The sequence below is a fragment of the Lithobates pipiens genome, unplaced genomic scaffold (assembly GCF_037356315.1).
Source record: "Lithobates pipiens isolate NorthernLeopardFrog02 unplaced genomic scaffold, aLitPip1_a1.2 Scaffold_13, whole genome shotgun sequence".
Lineage (NCBI taxonomy): Eukaryota > Metazoa > Chordata > Amphibia > Anura > Ranidae > Lithobates > Lithobates pipiens.
The window spans coordinates 193366735-193388327 of record NW_027507718.1 but is presented as its reverse complement, the minus strand read 5'-3'; the positions used below and the strand labels follow the sequence as shown (position 1 = coordinate 193388327).

The 21593-nt window shown below is 41.5% G+C and overlaps 2 protein-coding genes across 4 annotated transcripts in view; one reads left to right on the top strand and one right to left on the bottom strand.

Annotated features, from left to right (window-relative positions):
* The window catches only part of ARHGAP45 (Rho GTPase activating protein 45), a 172879-nt gene extending 166047 nt beyond the window's left edge, over positions 1-6832 (top strand). For all 3 annotated transcript variants that reach the window (XM_077476061.1, XM_077476060.1, XM_077476063.1), the window contains 4 exons: positions 10-233; positions 1554-1776; positions 2122-2218; positions 5977-6832. In XM_077476061.1, the coding sequence (XP_077332187.1) occupies positions 10-233; positions 1554-1776; positions 2122-2218; positions 5977-6323 (891 nt within the window). In that variant the 3' untranslated portion in view covers positions 6324-6832. The remainder of the gene's footprint in view (positions 1-9; positions 234-1553; positions 1777-2121; positions 2219-5976) is intronic.
* Positions 6833-6835: 3 nt separating this feature from the next.
* POLR2E (RNA polymerase II, I and III subunit E) overlaps positions 6836-21593 on the bottom strand; it is a 28773-nt gene continuing 14015 nt past the window's right edge. Inside the window, exons 2-7 of the mRNA XM_077476067.1 lie at positions 20265-20439; positions 15699-15814; positions 13633-13713; positions 12929-12987; positions 9535-9613; positions 6836-7278 (exon numbers count right to left, since the gene is read on the bottom strand). Coding sequence (XP_077332193.1) covers positions 7213-7278; positions 9535-9613; positions 12929-12987; positions 13633-13713; positions 15699-15814; positions 20265-20439 — 576 coding nt within the window. The 3' untranslated portion in view covers positions 6836-7212. The remainder of the gene's footprint in view (positions 7279-9534; positions 9614-12928; positions 12988-13632; positions 13714-15698; positions 15815-20264; positions 20440-21593) is intronic.

Sequence of the window (21593 nt, the reverse complement as noted above, 5' to 3'; positions counted from 1 at the left end):
CTTATTTAGCTACCTGAGCCTCTAATGCCATTCCGGTTGTACAATGGCCTTATGGGTCTTGCAAAGGAAAGCCTACGAGGCTCCGAGACAGGTAAGCCATCCCGGCTGGAGAACAAAGGACCAGATACCGAACCAGAAATACAAGCCATGGTGGAAAAACTTAAGGGGCTGCTTATGGAGTTGCCTCATGAAAACAAAGTCACGCTGGAATATTTGATAAAGCATCTGTGCAGGTATGTTGGCTTTTGGGGACCAGTGATGGTTATGCATGAACTCTTTTTTAGTCATAAAGATTATAAATACCAAATGACTGCTGCTGTTAATCTACTACACATGAACCAAAATAGACAACACTTCCTTGTGATGATGACACACTTGTCTCTAAAGCCTCATACACACGATAGGACTTTGTACAAACTTTCCCTTGGATTTTTGTACAAAGGGCGTCGGCCCTGAACTTGTATTGCATACACACAGCAGGACTTTTTCAGCCAACTTTCACCAAATCATGTGGTTTTTCTGCTCTTTACCGCCACCTTTGGTCAACTTCTGTATTGTTGTCTGATCTTTTGCATTGGTTCTGAGCATGCCTGTTTGTACTTTGTACAAAAGTCCTATGGTTTTCTGTACACAAGATCAGACTTTGCTCCATCGGACTTTTGTTGCCAGAAAGTTTGTCCGTTTGCACAGCCAACAAAAGTCTGATGAAAACCCAAAAAGTTTGTCCGATGGAGCATACACACGGTCGGATGTTGCTCCAAAACAGCTAATTTGCATGTTTGTTGTCAAAAAGTCCAATCGTGTGTATGGGCCTTAAGTTTACCTTCACACTGAGGTGCTTTACAGGCGCTACAGCGCTAAAAATTACACCTGCAAAGCACCTCACCTGTCTCTCCCAGTGTGAAAGCACTTGGGCGGTGTGCTTGCAGTACAAAAGTCCTGCACGCCTGCATCTTTGCAGCGATGTAGTAGTGTATACACCATTCCTAAAGCGCCCCTGCCCATTGAAAACAATGGGAAAGCGACGCTGCAGTACAGCTTTGCAAGCAGGTTTAACTCTCTTTAAAAATAGCGCCACTTCACCGCCCTCGCCCGCCTTGGGCTACTTTCAGACTGGGGCAATCACACTGGTGAGGTATGAGATGCGCTTTAGAGGCTTTTTCTTAGCGTTACAACGCCTGAAAAGTGCACCAGTGTGAAAGGGGGGTCTAAAAGAGGAATACAGTATATGAATTCATGCATAAAGTACAGGTGCTCTGCACGAGCAAAGCTCAGGTTTTCTTTATATTAACCATGTAATGCAAGAAGTGTGCGGGATACCATTACTGGCCTACTTGTAAAAATGCTAGTTGCTTGGCTGGCAGTACTTTTACATCGGATGCGGAACAAGCAAGCTGTTGACAGAATTCCTTAAATCTATACTTTCTTCTGACTCGGCGCAAAAACGGTAATGGAATTAGTATTTTAAAGGAGAGTTCAGCAAGAGCAGCCTTTATTACTGTATTCTAAAAATTACGCTTTTAATACCAACATATGATAATTTTTCCATGTAGAGTTTCCGAGCTTGAACAACAGAACAAGATGAGCCCAAGCAACATAGGTATAGTTTTCGGGCCTGCATTGATGCGACCACGCCCCACAGATGCCACTGTATCTCTATCATCTCTTGTGGATTATCCTCATCAAGCACGAATTATTGAGGCACTCATTGTCTTCTATGACGAAATCTTTGAGGACCCACCCTTAGACCCAAACAGCGTGTCAAAAAACAGTGATGTAAGTAATATAATATATTTACCTTCAGGCTGGGTTCACACAATTGCAAATTGGATGCGAGTTCTCCGCATCCAATTCGCAACAGCAGGAGATTTTGACCAGCTGTCTGTTGAGCCGGTTAACATATTGCCGCAGAAGGTCCGGTGCGTTTTGCACAACGATACTGTATGTCTTTTGGTCCATTTCAGGTCCGAATTCAGCCCAAAATTTGGGCTGAAATCAGTCCTGAAACGGTGAACCAGGACACACCGGACCCCTGCGGTGAGACGGAGGCGGTGATGGTGTAAACCCAGCCTTAATCAAATATTTTACAACTGTTGTCTTAACACCACATGTTCTTTGAAGGAAACCTCATCACAGGGAGCTGTCCCCAGGCTTCAAGTCACTACTGAAGAAGAAGAGACCAGTGTGACAAGGGAGTACCGAAGTGCAACATTTAGAGGTGAGCTAAGCCACACATAAAAACAGTTCTAGAGTGCTTTTATTCACTTTACGTTGTGTGGATATAGTGGTCATAAGCTGGATCTTGCCATCTATCGAAATTTCTTAGAGCTCTTGATCATACAATAAAAATGTGTATATACAGTGGATATAAAAAGTCTACACACCCCTGTTAAAATGTGAGGTTTATGTGATGTGTTAAAAAAAAAAAAAAAAAAAAAAGACAAAGATGAAATCATTTCGGAACTTTTTCCACCTTGAATGTAACCTATAAACTGTACAACACAGTTGAACAACAAACAGAAATCTTTTAGGTGGAGGGCAGTAAAAGTAAAAAACTAAAATGTTTGCATAAGTGTGCACACCCTTAGACATATGGGGTCACAAACCCTTTAAGTGGTTAAGTCTATGCCAGCCCCTCTATTAGAGGCTGGCATACACACGGTGTAAAGCAATTTAAAAAACACTTTGTGTAAATACCATTTTTCAGCTGTTTTCAGGCTGGTCATGTGACTCGCGGCCACTTAACAGTTTCAATGGATTGCTTCTGTGGGAGGAGACATGATCTCGCTCTGATGTCAGCTGGGGAGATCACGTGGCTGCTCGGCTCCACCCACAGAAGCCCTGTCTCATAGCTGTAAAGTGGCCACGAGTCACGTAACTGTCCTGGAGACAGCTGAAAAACTGTATTTGAACTGCTAATTTTTTTAAATGCTTCACACAGTGTGGTATGACAGACTCTAAGAGCAGGCACTGTATGACGGAGGGATGTACTCTGACCACGGTGGTCAGACTCGGCAGCCGTGATTTTCGTGGTCAGTGCAGAGAGGGGGATACAGGAAGTGGCAGATTCAGGGAGGTTTTTTTTTTTTTTTTTTTTTTTTTTTACACTGTAGAGAGAGGCATATTACACAGCACAAGCACTGTGCTGTTTAATCCGCTTTAAGGGACCAGGATACAAATTTGTTTTTTTTTTGGGTTAACAAACGCTTTAAGGTCCAAGCCTAGTTTTGACACTTGTTTACAAGTTAAAACCAATATATTTTGCTAGAAAATTACATAGAACCCCCATATTTTATATATATCAACGACAATTCTGGCTTAGTTTGGGGTCTCAGCCTAGCCAGCCGACGCACAGGATGGATGTCTCGTGTCTCCCGGTGGGACGGGAGACCAGCAGAAGGCAGCGGGAGGGGGACCTACAGGTATGGCGGTTTGCGGGAAGTGGTTAAACCAATACTTTGAAGCACCATTTGATTTTATTACAGCACTCAGTCTTTTTGGGTATGACTCTATCTTCCTGGCTCATCACTCTTCTTTGCAAAAAAAACACTCCAAATCTGTCAGATTGCAAGGGCATCTCTTGTGCACAGCCCTCTTCAGATCAGCTCACAGATTTTCAATCTGATTCAGGTCAGGGCTCTGGCTGGGACATTCCAAAACTTTAATCTTCTTCTGGTGAAGCCATTCCTTTGTTGATTTGGATGTATGCTTTGGGGTTTTACGAAAGGCAAATCCAGTTTGCACTGCAAGTGCAGTCACTCTAAATCTAAGGGGTAGATCTGAAATGAGTGGAAGCTCTGCTGATTTTATCATACAATCATGTGCAAGCTAAATTGCTGTTTTTTATTCTCTTTGCATGTCCCCCTCGGATCTACAGCGACTTTACTTCCAAGTGTACTTACAGTGCAAAGTGGATTTTCCTTTAGTAAATAACCCCCCTTTAGGTCGTTGTCATGCTGAAAGATGACGTTCCGCTTCATGTTCAGCTTCCTAGCAGAAGCCTGAAGGTTTTATGCCAATATTGACTGGTATTTGGAACTGTTCATAATTCCCTCTACATTGACTAAGGCCCCTGTTCCAGCTGAAGAAAAATGGCCTCAAAGCATAATGCTACCAGCACCATGCTTCACTGTGGGTATGGTGTTCTTTTGGTGATGTGCAGGGTTGTTTTTGCACCAAACATATCTTTTGGAATTCTGGCCAAAAAGTTCAACCTTGGTTTCATCAGACCACATTTTCCCACATGCTTTTGGGAGACTTCCGTTGTGTTTTTGCAAAATTTAGCCAGACTTGGATGTTTTTCTTTGTTAGAAAAGGCTTCCGTCTTGCTACGTTAACCCAAAGCCCAGCCATATGAAGAATATGGCAGATTGTTGTCACATGTACCACAGAGCCATTACTTGCCAGATATTCCTGCAGCTCCTTTAACCACTTAACAACCGGCCCATAGCCAAATGACGGCTACAGGGCGGTTATTTAACGCTGAGAGGCCGTCATATGACGTCCTCCCAGAATTCTGCTCTCGCACGCCCCCTGGGGCGCACACTCGAGAGCATCCGTGACCACCAGAAAAGTACAAATACCCCCAAATGACCCCCTTTTGGAAAGACGCCATTCCAAGGTATTTAGTAAGAGGCATGATGAGTTTTTTGAAGCTGTCATTTTTTCCCACAATTCTTTGACAAGTCATCACGGCCGTTTACCACGTGATCACTCCGTCAAATGACGGAGTGATCACTTGTAAACAAACCGGCGTCATGTTATGACGCCGGTTCCTCCCTCCCCCTCTCTGTACCGATCGGTACAGCGGAGGGGGAAGAGATCGGTGTCAGCAGCGCTGTGGGCTGCATCTGCAGTGCCCACATCGCTGGTCACCGAAATGTAACCCCTCGATTCCCTGCAGTACCAGCAAATACCCTGCAATAACAACAAATACTCTGCACTACCCAGCCATAAATTGCCATACTCGGTGATACCCTGCAATACCCAGCCATAGTTGGTGATACCCTGCAATACCCAGCAATACCCAGCCCTAGACACACACACACATTTTACTTTACTTTATTTTAGTTTGACATTTTTTCCCCAAAAATAAAAATTTTTGATCACTTTTATTCCTATAACAAGGAATGTAAACATCCCTTGTAATAGGAATATGGCATGACAGGTCCTCTTTATAGTGAGATATGGGCTCAATAAGACCCCACATTTCTGTGTAAAAGCTTCACCCAGGTGGTATCGCCATACTCTGGAAGAGTGGCAGGGTGTAATTTGTTGTATGCATATGCTGTGTGTGTGAGAAATAAAAAAAAAAAAAAAAAAAACTCACCATGCTACTTACTTAATACCTTGGAATGTCTACTTTCTTAAAAAAAAAAATAAAAAAAAAAATAAGGTCATTTGTACTTTCATAAAGAAATGAGATACACCTGATGTACTGAAGGCCTGATCAGATGTGATCAATTTTCAGTGATTGGCACCATAGTTTGTATACTCTAAGGCTCGGTTCACGCAGGGGCGACTGCGATCCGACTTCAGGTCGCCCCTAGTCGCCTCAGGTCGGACAACATTTAAAAATCAATGTAAGTGAATGAGAGCCGTCTTAATGCACGCTACTGAAGTCGCCTCCGACTTCAAAAGAAGTTCCTGTGCTACTTCAATCCGACTTGTCCCCTAGACAAAATGGGCACTTTAAGTTTTGTTGGAAACCTGCATTAAGGGATGAGACTGCCATAGCTTCTGGCTTTTATATAATGGTAGTTGCCTGACTACTACCGAATGTTAAACTTTAGTACCTTCTAAGTTGCTGATGCCAAATCAGAATTAAGGCTGCGAGTTGTGATTTCACTCCGACTTTTCTGCTCAGCCTACTTGTGTGCCAGACAGACAAGCATGTTGCACTTGCATTAGAACAGCAATGGCAGCCTCAATTTTATCAGTGCAAACTTTAATTAATGACCTTTATTTATGTTTCAGAGTCAGTTGGATCTGTGGATTCAGACACTGAATCAGACGGTGGCGAAGACTTGCCCAGGCAATGGGAATCCATGGCCGCCTGTGGTCAGCTTTCAAAAGAAGCCATTGAAACTGGCACAGATGACATCCCCTACATTGGAACAGATGTACAGTCTGAATCAGAAGAAGACAATTCTAAAAGTCAAGATCTAGCAGGAAGCAACACAAATCAGTCTAACAATGTGCGAATAACCACTCAACTTATGAGAAGTCCTTTGCATCGTCAGCGTACACTTCCGGTTATCCGTTTGTTACAAGGAAGATCCACACTGAGCTCTTCATCTGGCCGCTATCCTCAGTTTGTATAGGGCACTGAAACCTCATGTGCGTTTTACAATCCAATTACCTAAATTAGCTACGTTTTTTGGATGCAGCCTTTTCACCTCTACCGGTATTCTAGTTCCAGGGAAATGGCCTAGTGAATTAGAATTAAATTCACTGTCACAGAAAAATGTATGCAGCTTAAGTCAAGGACTAACTACTTTGTTTGCAACAGAACTCCCTTAAAGTCTAAACAGCCATGCTATTTTAACATTGGATGGAATGGAGAAGGGGGTAAAGCCTTTTGGCTGGAGTTGGGCTTGATTCATAAAAGGGCACTTTTTTTTTTAGAAGCAGCTTTCAGCTATGTGTGTACAGAATCCACATGAACCTGTAACCTCACCATAAATGGTACAAGTGAACAGACATCAGCTCTGCATCAGTGGTCATGCAGAGACTTAAGAGATTGTGCATATAATTATAAAAGCTTGTGTGTCTGATATATGTATTGGCTTGAAAATAAGGGTCAATTTTTCTAATAAAAAAAAAACAAAAACTCTTATTTGCTTTCCATTTATTGGGTACTAGGCATGAAAAACACTTTATAAAAGCTAAATACATGTCCACCTGTCCCATTTACAGAAAGAAATGTTAAATACAAAATTATACTCCTGATTTTGTTGTTCCGTTAGAGTATGTAATATTTATTTTTCCCAATATAAAAAAAATAGAGGGGCCTGCTAAATGACAGTGCTTCCATAAGTTGCTCAGTTAAGTGTCAAGAGTTTATCTTACACTTTTCATGAATCTGAGTACATGTTCTTGGAGTCTCTTGTGCTGGCTTGCTCTGGTTTGCCTCCATCTTCAAATACTTTACTTCTCCTTAAAAAGTTTGTTTTCCCAGGGCAAAAAAAAAAAAAAAAAACCACACACACCTCACTGGACTAATCGGTATGTAATGTAACGACCAGCAGTCTCACTAGGCCGAATAATCTTTACCACCTATGGAAGAGCAAGCAAAAAGAATAAGTGTACAACATAGAATTACCACACAATATGAAGTTAGGTGGGGTTTTTTTTTCAACAATTAATGAGATTTTCCAGATCTTATAGGTCAGTTTACCCAACTGCTGCCAGGCATTAAAAGGTTTAACAAGCTAGCACTGCTGCAGCTTGCTTAACCATTTGCCATCCGGGCCAATTCTGACAATTTGCTCCTACATGTAAAGATAAAAATTTTCGCTAGAAAATTACCTGGAACGTGTGTGTGTGTGTAAAATAACGGGTGTCCATTTACTCGGCGTAACATCTTACAAAAATACTGTGCTTTTTTCTTTGCATTAAAATTAAAGTGTATTTTTCGTTAATCTCATTTAAACTATATATATAATTTTTTTATTTTATTTTTTATTTAGGTTGGGGGTTCCTAGTAATTTTCTAGCTAAAAAAAATAAAAAAAATTTTACATGGAGAGAAATGCCAGAATTGGCCTGGGCTGGAAGTGGTCAATTAATTTTAATGCACAAAATTAATAATTTATATAAATAAATAACACAACACACTAACCAATTAGCTCCTGAGACTGCAAAGACATTCCCAGCACATTAATTGTTCAAGTTGTCCTCTAAAGAGATTTGAAATAACCTGACAAGAGGTTTGATCCTGGCTTGATCGCTCAGAAATCCAAGCTCTTGAGTCAGGGAAGGTCTTTTCAGTTTTCTGAAGAGCCTCACAATAGATGTCAGTCTGTTGGGCTACGAAGAAGTCCTGAGCAGCCAGTCAGTGCAGGGACTCATCAGAAGAATCTGGTCACCAGATCAACATCCTGGGGCTGCGATTTGGGAATCTCTGGACCATCCTGCTGGATGCACCCAGGAATGCCACGGCAGTGGCATACATTAATGAAGGCGGAAACAATTACCTTGCCACAGTAAGGGTGGTAAATTGAATCCTGCTCTGGATAGAGTTTCAAGTTCCAGTCTTGTCGGCTACCAGTATTTACATCCCAGGCATAGACAACTGGTAGACAGACTCAGCTGGCAACATCTGGTCCCTACAACCCAGAGGTGTTCCAGGATCTGAGTCAACAGGAAGTCATCTAAATATCCCACAATGGGAATACCCCAAGAATGTAGAAGGGATAGTACTTGGGCCAATACCTTGGGGAACCCCTCAGGGTGAAGCCGATTAGCTGGAGAACAGGACTACAAAAAGGTGGACCTCCTGGACTCAAGGTTCAAAACAAACCAGGCAGGTTTGTCTCCAGGTACAGGTATCCTCTATAGCAGTGACGGTGAACCTTGACACCCCATATGTTTTGGAACTACATTTCCCATGATGCTCCTGCACTCTGCAGTGTAGGTGATCATGGGAAATGCAGTTCCAAAACATCTGGGGTGCCAAGGTTCACCATCACTGCTCTATAGCAAAAGCAGCGGATACACTGGTGACTCTGGGATCAGTACACCCCGATAGGTCTTCCCACTGTCTGCAGGGCAAAGATGTAGAGAATTCTGGTGGTCCTCTTGCTGTGTCCCACAGTGGGCATACAAAATGTAAATTGTTTTACATTTATTTTCTAAGGCGACATATACAGCTCAATGGTCCTAAATATTAAGACAAATTTTTAAGTCATAGTCACATCAATAAACCACATGCGTACATGAAGTGTTGTACTAAGGCTTCATGCACACTGGGAGTTTACCCCCGATGCAGGAGGCTCAGGCATTTAGCTGTAGCTGGAGGGCACAGGTGCACCATTGAGGTCCACAGCCAGCAGTCTAACAAACTTAATGAGAGTGTGTGACAGCTGCTGTGGCTGGACAGAACTGGGCAGTGCACCTGTCAGTATGTACACTTGGGGGGTACTCTTCCCTCCCCCACCAACAAAGTTACCCTCAGACTTTCAAATGAGTCTGGATTCACGCTGCACAGTGCAAAATGATGCACAATAGTGTTACTTTGAATTAATACACGGCAATTTACGTACGTTGGCAAGGTGTGCTGGGTACGTCGTTGGATTGCCAGAGTAATAGCTTGGTCACTGCTGCAACAATGAATGACATTTTTTTCAGCTGGTGATTCTGAAGCTGGCAAAAATAAACTGCTGGGATTACTTTTCTCCCGAGTGATCGGGGAGCCAAGGCAAGGATGCGACCTGTGGCATCCAGAACTGGAGATATGTATTAATTACTTTAATAGTCGATATTGCCGACTTGATTAATCATTCAAACTTCCTTACATAAACACAGAACCTACCTGGCCTCTCTTTAAACCAAAATATCTTGCCACTGGGTCTCCCGCCTGAATGCGAGGAAGTTGGGATTCTCGTAATTTACTAAATAGATAGTTAAGGTACGTAAAGAAACAAGGCAACAAAAGATGATTTTCCAAGCTTAAAGTGGAACTACACTGCATCTGAGCACTACATATCAAAAAACGGCATTTAATATTCAAAGTAACCCCATCCACCTCCCATGTCTCCATGCTTTTATTTTGTTGAGAAATCACTTTAAAAAACCCTCTAGCACTTCTGGCTGTGGCCATCTTTAATAGGGGCAGATGATTTGTGTAGCATTTACTTCCAGAAATCCATCTGTCCTTAACTCAAGCATGCAGGCAGGAGGGCATGCTTAGTTGAGAAAACCCCTCCTGAAGACTCATGGGGTGTATGATAATTTGCCTAGGCCTGGAAACCAGGAAGTAACTGAATAGATGCAAGAAAAAAAAACATTTAATATAAGTAAATAGGATATTTAAAGTTGTTTGTGTTGAGTTCGGTTCACACGAGCGATTTCAGTGCCCGCAACGAAGATGGTTCACATCGTCCTATGCAAACCGCTGCGGGTGTCAGAAAGTTAATACCACCCCCAGATGGGTTTGCATATCGCAGTGTGAACTGCCAAATGGTACAGGAAACGGATTGCATGGGTGTGAACACCCATGCGATCCGATTCCAGTGGGGGCCCAAAAAGGGTCCTGTACCATTTTGGTGCGAATATGATGCAAATTCAGCCATACAATCTGTATGGCTGAATTCACATCGCATATGATCTGCATAGCAGTGCTGTGCGAATCACATGTGATGTCTGACATCGCAGAAGTGTGAACCCAGCCTTAGATGCATCAATACCACTTAAAGTGGAACTAATAAAAAATAAATTACAAACATTGCATGTTTCTCCTGCTTTAAGCATGCATGTCTCTTCTGCAATAAAATCAACTTATCTGCCTATTTTGCAGTATTCTGTAGAATGTACAGGGAATAATGCACGCATACAGCTTTCCAGTGGTAATTCAGGGCTACAAGTGCCTTGTTTTACAATTGAATAACTGAATCTAAGGTAAGCACATGAAAACCTCAAAATTGCACTGCACTAATGAAACCTGACAAACGTAACACGGGTGGTTGAGGGGAAAAAAATAAATAAAATATAATAATAATAATAATAATAATAATAATGGGTTTACCATTTTCCCCCTCAAACTTAGAACCTTAAGAGCCAGGGCTTGTTCTTCCAGAGGGTTTTATACTGTAGGTAAGGGATAAAGGACCAGTAAAAATGGGTGGAAAAACATTTGGCACTTTTTTTGTAATTACAATTAAGGTCATATATGACATGAGCTCAGCTGTCACATTTCTCTGTCCGATCTTTATCCAAAAATCTTACAGCAGGTAAAGTACTGAACACGTCACCATTTTTCTAGGCAAATATATTTCTAAAGGTGCTATTGACATGAAATGTACACATGTTGGCAACAACCTATGCAATCAATACAAAGAAACCAAAACAAATAAGTTCATAAATTAAACTTATGTGTAAAAAAAATTGAATGACACAGGGAAAAGTATTGAACACGTTAACTGAAATGTATTTATTACTTCATACAAAATCCTTTGTTGGTAATGACAGCTTCAAGACACCTCCTGTATGAAGAAACTAGTCACATGCATTGCTCAGGTGTGATTTTTTGGCCCATTCTTCCACACAGCCTTCAAATCTTGAGGGTTCCATGGGCCTCTTCTATGCACTCTGATCTTTAGTCATTGCTATACATTTTCTATTCAAATCAGGTGACTGGTTGGGGCCTTTCTAGCAGCTTTATTTTCCTCTTTGAAACCAATTGAGAGAGTTTCCTTTGCTTTGTGTTTGGGATCATTGTCTTGCTGAAATGTCCACCCTCGTTTTATCTTCATCATCCTGGTAGATGGCCGTAGATTTTTATCAAGAATGTCTTGGTACATTTTTCCATTCATCTTTCCTTCAATGACATGAAGTTTGCCAGTACCATATGTTGAAAAACAGCCCCACACCATGATGTTACCACCTCCCAACTTGACTGTTAAGGCCGTGTTTTTGGGGTGATGTGCAGTGGCATTTGATCTCCAAACATGGTGTGTATTAAGGCCTCCAAAAAGTTCAATTTTGAGCTGATCTGACCAGACTATATTCTCAAAGTATTTCACAAGCTTGTCTAAATGTTTTGCAGCAAACTTTATACCCTATGGGAGATTGGCTGACGACGGACCGCAGTGTCCGTCGTCACCCGATCCGATGACGGATGTAAAAATAGCTTTTTCCTCCGTCACACTTTTTCGGTTTGGAGCGGCTCGGATGTCAGCGGACATGTCACCGCTGACATCAGACGCTCCATAGTGCTCTATGGAGCATCCGTTTCAAGTCCGCCTGAAAAACTGACAGGTGGATCTGAACGGATCGGTAGTGTGAAAGGGGTCTTACGCTCTCCACAAATGGTCCTTAGCTCTTAGACAACTCTTGTGAATTCTTTTCTCTCCTCTGCCAGAAATCTTGTGAGGAGTACCTGGTCTTGGCCAGTTTATGGTGAAATTATGCTCTTTCCACTTCCAGATTATGACCCCCAAAAGTGCTCACTGGAACATTAAGTTTAGAAATCCTTCTGTAACTAATGCCATCAGAATGTTTTGCAACAATAAGTTTGCAAAGGTCTTGAGAGAGCGCTTTGCGTTTATCCATCATGAGAGGTTTGTGTGACACCTTGGTAATAAGACAGTTTTATAGGCCATCGGTTGAGACTGAAGCACCCGGTATTAATTTGCACTGACAGGATTACTTTCTAATTACTGCTAGATGTCAGCTGGTGTTTTGGCTTTCTGTGCCTTTTTGCACCTCCCTTTTTTCACGTGTTCAATACTTTCTCCCTGCTTTCTTCCATTTTTTTTTTCACATAACTTCATATCTGAACTTATTTGTTTTGGTTTCTTTGTATGTATGGGTTGTTACTGACATGGTGAAAATTCCATGTCAATAGCACCTTTAGAAATATATTTACCTAGAAGAATGGTGATATGTTCAATACTTATATTACCCACTGTGTATTGCCAAGTTGTTGAGGGGATTTTAAATATTCTATGTTGTCCAAATCCACTGCCAATGCCCATTATCAGCTATTCTTACTACAAGATTTGTACTATTTCTTAGGGACTGCATTGTAATTCTTTCACAATTGGTTAAACAAGGCTTTACTTCATTAGAAAATTTAAATATTGTGTATACTCAAAGCCAACCTTTGCTTACCAAAGGTTATGGATTGAATTATTAATTTGAGATAACATACGAATGTTTGTCAGACCAATCAGTTATCTACAAAAAGGTACACCACAAAAGGATACTATCTTGCCAGTAGTTCTGTCACTTCATCTTTGGTCATCACCACGTGTTCAGGTACCAGCTGGTAAAAAAAAAAAAAAAAAAAAAAAAATGAATAAGTCAAGACAATCATGATAACATCTTGCCAAGTATTGCCAGTATTCTGATCAGAGGGAAAAAAAAAAATAATAATAATTTACAAATCTTCTGCTGTGTGACAATTAAGGCTCATGCACTCCAACATTCTAAAATATACCTATTAAAACTGGAGCAAGGTCCTAGCAGCAATGTGTGGGGCCCAGCCGCGCTGTGTGTATCAATGATTGTCCAGCACTATTTTCCTGCAGCCGGTGGTTCTTGCCGCTGCAGGTGACCGCCAACTTGGATGCAGAAGTTAGCTGTAGCTTCCTGAGGAACCACAGACAGCCTCCCACTGGGCATGCGCAAGCTCCGTCATCACCTTGTGACTGCTCCTGCAGTCTTGGTGAGCATAAGTGGGAACAGGTACTGACAAAAATCTGTAACTCCATTACAGGCTGGGTGCAGGGACAGACATTCTAATTCCTTAAAGCAAAATTTTACTCAAACTATTTAGGAACAGAATTAAACCAAACCAAAAGAAGAATGAGGTGTCATTCTACATGCACATGGATAGGATTAATAAACCAAAAGTTCAAAAAGAAAACAAGGGAGGGTGCAACAGCATGAACAGTATTGTGCAACTCACCTCATGTTCTGTGATGTTAATCAGAAGCTCCTGCTGCAGAAACTGTTCCAGGATGTACTTGGGAGCCATATCCACCAGTGACTACAAAATATCATGAATCAAATTGCTTTAAATACATTTTTATTACCAAATTTCAAAAGATGAATTAAAACAAAAGCAGACCTTAACCACTTAGACTGCAGCAGGTTGGTTTGGCTGCGCAAATCACCGTAGGTGTACGTCGGGCTTGAACACAGCAATCTGTGGGTGCGCTTGCTTCCTCCCACTGGCCAGCAGGGGAACCAATGAGCGAGTCCGGAGGACCAAGTTCACTGGCCACCCGCGATCATTCCCTCGCAGTGACAGAACAGGGATCTGCCTGTGTAAACAAGGCAAATCTCCATTCTGACAGGAGAGATCACACAGAACCTGTCTGCCTTTCTGCTATGCAGGAAGACTGATCTGTGCGTTGTCCCGGTGAGCCCTAACCCCCACAGTTATAGCACACAGTAAGGGAAAACATTTAACCACTTGAGCGCCCCTAATGTTAACCCCTTCCCTGCCAGGTTCATTAGTACAATAACCGTGCATATTTTTAGCACTGATTACTGTAGTAATGTCACTGGTTCCCAGAAAAAAAAAAAAAGTGTTAAAAATGTCAGTTAGGTGTCCGATCTGTCCGCCACAATGTTGCAGTCCCGCTAAAGATCACTGAGCACTGCCATTACTAGTAAAAAAGAAAAAAAAAATAATAATAAAAAAAAAAGCCATAAATCTATCCCCTACTTTGTAGACGCAGTAACTTTTGAGCAAACCAATCATACGCTTATTGGGATTTTTATTTTTTTTACCAAAAATATGTAGCAGAATTGGCCTAAATTGATGAATAAATTCGTTTTTTTACATTTGTTTTTGGAAATGTTTTATAGCAGAAAGTAAAAAAAAAATGTTTTCTTCAAAACTGTTGCTGTTATTTGTTTATAGCGTAAAAAATAAAAAAACGCAGGGGTGATCAAATATCATCAAAAAGCAAGCTCTATTTGTGGGGGGGAAACGACACATCAATTTTGTTTGGGTACAGCGTTGCATGACCACGCAATTGTCAATTAAAGCGACGCAGTAACGTATCGCAAAAAATGACCTGGTCATCAAGGGGGTAAATCCTTCCGGGGCTGCAGTGGTTAAAGTAGTTGTAAACCCTTTTTAGCTACAGATTACTTTTACTACAGGCAAGCCTGCAATAAGGCTTACCCGTCTGTAGCTACCCCAGATATCCCCTAAAAGTACAGAGTTTAGGAGATATCCCCTGTATCAGCATGTGTCGGCGTCATCGGCACAGTCGCACTGAAGCAACGGCACGTTCGTGCCGTTGCTTCAGCTAGTGTGCCATTACCGGTGGGAAGGACGCTATGGCGGCTCTGGCCAATCACAGCGCCGGAGGCCGCGACATCAGCAAATAACTCCGGGAGCAATGTCGTTGGATGGAGCGGTTTAGGCATACCCTGATTTACGGACACTACTTACACTCGCGAGTATGGACATACCCGCGAGTGTACGTAAAGTGCCTCACAAGTACAAACATACCCACGCCATGCAGCTGCAGTATAAGGCTCTGAGCACGCAAGCCCTGTTCCAGTGTGCTCTTCCCGTATCCTGGCCGCCTCCCCACCTCTGGTGACATCACATCTGCTCCGCTTTAGATGAGCCTATTTACATGCGAGTGTTCCCCTGATGCCCCCACTACAGCCTAGAAGTAAAACAAGGTATTGTTTCACCTAAAGTACATTTTTGTTTTACATACATGCTCCGGTCCCCTTGTGTACTTAAAAGTGGGGTATGCCTGTACTAGCTCATTATGCCTTTGTCTTGCAGGGTTGTTTTTTTTTTTATACCACTTTGAGGGCATAGGTGTTGGTAGCTTTGGAAAAAAAAAAAAAAAAAACAAACACACACAATGGGAAAAGCTACTACTATCCATAAAGCTGTGTTAAAGAAAATCACTCACAATTACATTAGGAGTAGCTTAGGCTTACTTTAGTAAAACATACATACACATACTTCACTATGCTCCTAGCAAAGAGAGTTACCTGCTTGGCAGATGGGGTCATTCCTTGCTGCACAACTATGATAGCTCGGGTGATATTTTCCTCCTGCATCCGCTGACAGTACATTTTTATGGTCTTTATGCCAACCTTTGGCTCCTCTGAAAATAAAATATTCGCAATATAATTCTAGGAAATATATAGCCATTTACATTGAGGATATACAGTTTAGATTAACGACAAACGTGTCTGTTCATTTATCCTTAGGTAGACATACACCACTGGGAAAAGGGGCAGAGAAAGGGGGTGAGGTTGCTGATCAAGAAGGAAACAGGAGGGAGGTAGAGCATGAGCTAGTTAAGTATCAGGGAGGTCAAGTGAGGTCAGAAGGGAAAAAAAAAATAAAGTCTTTGAACTGATCAAGGAAGGGGAAATTGAAAAGAAAGTAGAGGTAAAATGGATTGGGAAGAGAGGGAGAAGCCAGTGTGTCCCAATTATGGCCAGAGCACAGAGAAAACTGTGTGTGATCTGATCATGGACCCTTTGGAGAAGCTTGGAGGTTAAACTGGACCCAAGCATAGGTTAGGAGGCAGAGGGGAAGATCGTGGCTGGTGGAGCTAGTAGATAAACTTGATTTTGGACAGGGGAGAAATAAGGCAAAGTAAAGCTGGGCGTACACACCTCTCTGGGCTGAATGAAAAAAAAAATCTACCAATTGCTCCATCCATGCTAAAGCGTTTGTTTACCAATGCCAGAAGTCTGTCAAGCAAAAATAGGAGAGTTGGAAGCTTTGGTGCACAAAGAGAACTATGATTTAATTGGTTGCTGAATGCTGAATCTTGGCTTCATTCACATGAATGGGCTATTAATATTCCTGGCTATGCTCTTTCAGAAACACAGGGTAAAACAGAGGGGTGGTGGTGTCTCTCTATGTGAGAAGTGATCTCAAAGAGGGTGTGAAAGAGGACCTAGTTGAATGAGAGTGAGATGAGGCTGAACTGCACATAGGTGTGCGTACTACAAAAAGTAATCATTGAAGTTTGTTAAAGGCCACCCAGTGTTAAAGAAGAGGTGGAGACTCAGCTCTTTGTACAGATCGAAAGGGCTGGGACAGTGATAATAATGGGGGGGGGGGGGGGGGGGATTTTAAACTACCCGGAAACTGGCACTGCAGGAACAGTCAAAGGGCAAAAATAATAAACCTATTGCAAGACAATTTTATAGTACAGTTCATAGAGACCTGTTAATTTCAAACTATGCAGAGCTCATTACTAATGTTCATATAAATATAAAACCATTCCACAAATGCAGTATGACATAAAATATTGCAAAAAAAAAAAAAAAAAAGGGATTTTAACTTGAAACCAACAAATGTCAGAAAAAGGTTTAGTGTTTAAGTGGTTAAACTTTTTTCAGTTACACAGTTTATTCCATTGACAAAATTGTTACAAGAGAAGAACTATAAATAAGAAAAGTACCTTTAAAGATATAAAATGAAGGAACACCAGCATCGTTTAAATGTTACAAAGAATACAACAGAATTTGTGAAAAGGAAATCAAGGAAGCAAAAGTTAAAAACAAACGACAGATTGCAAAAGATAGTAGGACCAACCCCACAACATTCTTCAAATATATTAATAGTAAAAAAGGTCAGGTCTGAGCATATGGGCCCTTTACAACATAATCTGGAGTGGGGACAAAGAGAAGGCATATTTATTAAATACCTTCTTCAGTTCTGTGTATACAAAAGGAAAATAAGCGAACTCATGTCCATAATGGGGATGGTATTGACAGTTTGACACAGCCCCAAAAGGGAAATGGTCTAGAAAGATTTAGACAGATAAAAGGTGGATATAGCACCTGGAGCAGATGGCATCCACCCACAGGGCTTAAAAGAATTAAGCTCTATCATTTCAAAGCCATCGCTTCTAATTTTCCGGGACTCTTAAAGACTGGCATAGTACCACTAGATTGGCATAAGGCCAATGTGGTGCCTATATTTAAAAAGGTATCAAAGTCTTTACCAAGTAACTAGAGACCTGTTTGTTTAACTTCTACAACAGACAGCATAGATTCACAAAAGACAGAAGTTGGCAGACAAATCCGATTTGTTTTTAGGAGGAGGCAAGTAAAACCTTGGACAGAGGGATGGCGGTGGACGTAGAATACTTGGATTTTGAAAAAGCATTTGATGCAGTTCCCCCACACACGGCCCATGTGTAAGGTAAAGTCTACAGGGTTGGAAAGATCAGTTTGTAAATGGATAGAAAACTGGCTAAAAGACCAAATTCAGAGAGTAGTGGTTAAGGATGCATACTCTGAATGGTCTAAGGTTAATTAGTGGTGTACCCCAAGGTTCAGTATTGGGATCATTACCTTTTATTTTTTATATTTATAAATTATACAGGGTCTGGGAATAAAAGTACCATTTCAGTCTTTGCAGATGACACCAAGCTAAGGTGTAATATCGTCCTTACAGAATGTCTCCAACTTAAAAGCCGACCTCAATCCACTGTTCAATTGGGCAACTATGTGGCAGATGAAGGTTAACGTTGAAAAATGTAAACGTTATATACTTGGGGGGCTAAGAATTTGCATGCATCATACATGCTGGGGGGGGGGGGGGGGTATCTATGGCGGAGAAAGACTTGAGTGTTCTGGTCGATCATAAGCTTAATAATAGCATGCAAGGCCAAGCTGCGATTTCCAAAATCCTCTCGTATTGAGAGGTATGGACTCCAGCGAGACAGTAATAATTTTGCCCGTGTCCAAACCATTAGTAAGACCTCCTCTGGAATATGCAGTTCAGTTTTGGACACCAGTTTTGAAAAAGGATATCAGGAAACTGGAGAAAGGGCAGAGAAGAGCAACCAAACTGATAAGAGGCATTGAGAAGCTCAGCTATGAGGAGAGATTAGAAGAACTGAATTTATTCTCTCGAGAAGGAGATTAAGGGGGGGTACGATCAACATGTATAGATACATAGGTGGTCCATATAGTGAACTTGGTGTCGAGTTATTCTCTTTAAGCTCATCACAGAGGACAAGAGGGGGAACTCTTTACAGCTGGAGGCAAAGATTTAATCGGCAAATACGTAAAGGTTTCTTCACAGTAAGAGCTGTAAAATTGTGAAATAGACTCCCTCAAGAGCCGGTTCTGGCCAGCTCAGTAGATTGCTTTAAAAAATGACCTGGATTGTTTCTGGAATGTACATAATATAACTGGATACTAACATTTATAAGGGGGCGAGAATCAGGAAGGAATTTTTTTGCCCTGCTGGAGCAAATTGGATCATGCTTTGCTGGAGTTTTTATGCCTTCCTCTGGATCAACTGTGGGTATACGATTGTGCATGTAGGATTTACTCTTTTATTGGTTAAGCTAGAAGGACTTGTGTCTTCTCAAGCAGACTAACTATGTAAAACCGTGCAGATGAACAAAGCTACTCTGCTGGCTCCTGCAACTTCAAGAATACTGCTTATAAATGAGTTTTTGGGTTGACAAATTTTTCATGTGGCTGCTTAAACAAAAGTCAATCCAGTCTTGTCAAGCCAGGTAGTGCCAACAGGGCCACCGAGAGCTCAAATAGGTTGGGATTCAAGCCATGTAAGGCAGTCTTTAGAATCCTGTGTTGCATAGAGGTGAAAGGGAGAGAGAAGTGGAGGCCGATTTTGTTCAGTCATAAGACATAAAGGGTTAGGGGAGATGAACCAAGCCAAAAGGCATTTTTCCCCTGGAGTTCCACTTTAAGCACTTCAGCCCTGGAAGGTTTTACCCCATTCCTAACCAGAGCACTTTTTGCGATTCGGCATTGCGTCGCAATTGTGCGGCCGTATGACATTACACCAAAAACAAAATTGACGTCTTTTTTTCATCACAAATAGAGCTTTCTTTTGGTGGTATTTGATCACCTCTGATTTTTAAATTTTGGGCTATAAAAAAATAAATAAATCTATATTTACTTTATGCTATAGCAATCCCCCAAAAATATCTTAAAAAAACAAAAAACACATTTTTTTCCCCTCAGTTTAGGCAGATAGGCATTTTTTCTACTTTTTTTTGGATTAGTAATGGCGGCAATCTGCAATTTTTATTGTGACTGACATTATGGCGTACACATTGGACACTATTTTGGGACCATTGTCATTTATATAGCGATCAGTGCTATAAAAATGCACCGATTACTGTGTAAATGACACTGGCAGGGAAGGGGTTAAACACTAGGGGGCAAGTGTGTCCTAGGGAGCGATTCTAACTGGGGGGGGGGGGGGGGGTGGGCTACCACTGACATGACAGCAATCACTGCTCCCAATGACAGGAAGCAGTAGATCTCCGTTATGTGACTAGGCAGAACAGGGAAATGTAGGCATCTCCCCATTCTGCCGCACCGCGACACGATCGCGGGAAACACTGGTGGACATACAGTCACGCTGTGCGCAGTGGGCTTGCCCTGCCGGTGGCACATGTGCATCCACTAGCCTTGCAAATTAAAGGGGACATACAGGTACGCTCAGATGCCCACCGCTGCCATTGTGCCGACGTATATCGGCGTGCGGCAAGTGGTTAAGGAATATTACCAAATGCTGGAGCCCATCATGTTAGACTAACTTACCAGGAAAGAATACAAACATCTGATCAGTTGGATCATCATTGTGTGCGACCAACACAGTGAGATCTGTTCGCCGGGGGCGACCCTCACTGGGCTTATCACCAAACTGTGCTTTAAACTCATCCAAAGTTTGATCCAATTCATCTTGCGTCACCAAATATCCACGATCATGGCATAACTGAGGATTCCAGAGAAGGAGAAAAAAGGAAAAACAAAAAAAAAAATGGATTTGATTAGGTTAACTGTAAGAAGAAACACCATGTAACAGTTCAGCGCACTGTAATCACATTTATAAATTTTGATATACATGTGGCAAACTAATTTTATCTAACTTTTTGACCCGAGAAGTTGCAAAACTGTCTGGAGCTGCCAACATTTAGGCCGGTTGCTGCAGTACTTTGTCACACAGTATTTGCACAGGCATTTAAAAAAATAAATAAATAGGTTTTTGATTAAAAAAATTAAAAAAAAAAAAAAAGTTAAGAAAAAACAGTAAAGTAATGCAGGCCATACACGGTCGAATTTCGAACGAATTTTCTTTTCAAAATCAGAAAATTCGTTTTTTTTGTGATCCAATGATGCCACCATTGATTTTCGAAATTCGGCCGACCAAGCCTTCAATTTCACCTCATGTTGCTACAGAAAATAATTTTCTTGGCTGGGAATCTTCTTTTCTCTCCGTACATTTTCTTTTCTTATTACGTTTCTCGCACGATTCTCCCATCATTGATTAGAAAATCGTTTGTTTTTCAAAAAATTTCCAACATGTCCGATTCCTCAAATTTTATTTCCGCACGAAAATCGGCTGTTGCTGCAGCCCACTAATGGTGCGAAATTCATACGAAAATTCTTAGATACAATTTTCGAAAGAAAATTCTTTCGAAATTCGAACCGTGTATGGCCGGCATTTAAGCCCAATTTTTTTTTATACTGTGAAAGCTGTTACGTTGAGTTGATTGATACCCAACATGTCATGCTTCAAAACTGCACCCGCTCGTAGAATGGCAACAAACTATGACGCTTAAAAATCTCCATAGGCGACGCTTAAAATTTTCTACAGGTTACCAGGTTTGAGTTACAGAGGAGGTCTTTTTCTAGAATTATTTCTGTCACTCCAACAATCGCAGCGATACCTCACGTGTGGTTTGAACACAGTTTACACATGCCGGTGCAACTCATGTATGCACTCGCTTCTGCGCGGCAGGGCAAGACGCTTAAAAATAAAATTCTTATTTTACTTAAATTTTTAAACGGTTCCTTTTTTTTGTGTTTTTTTTAAGAACATTTTTACAGTGCCTGGGACTGAAAAGTTTCATACTTGCGCTGGGATCA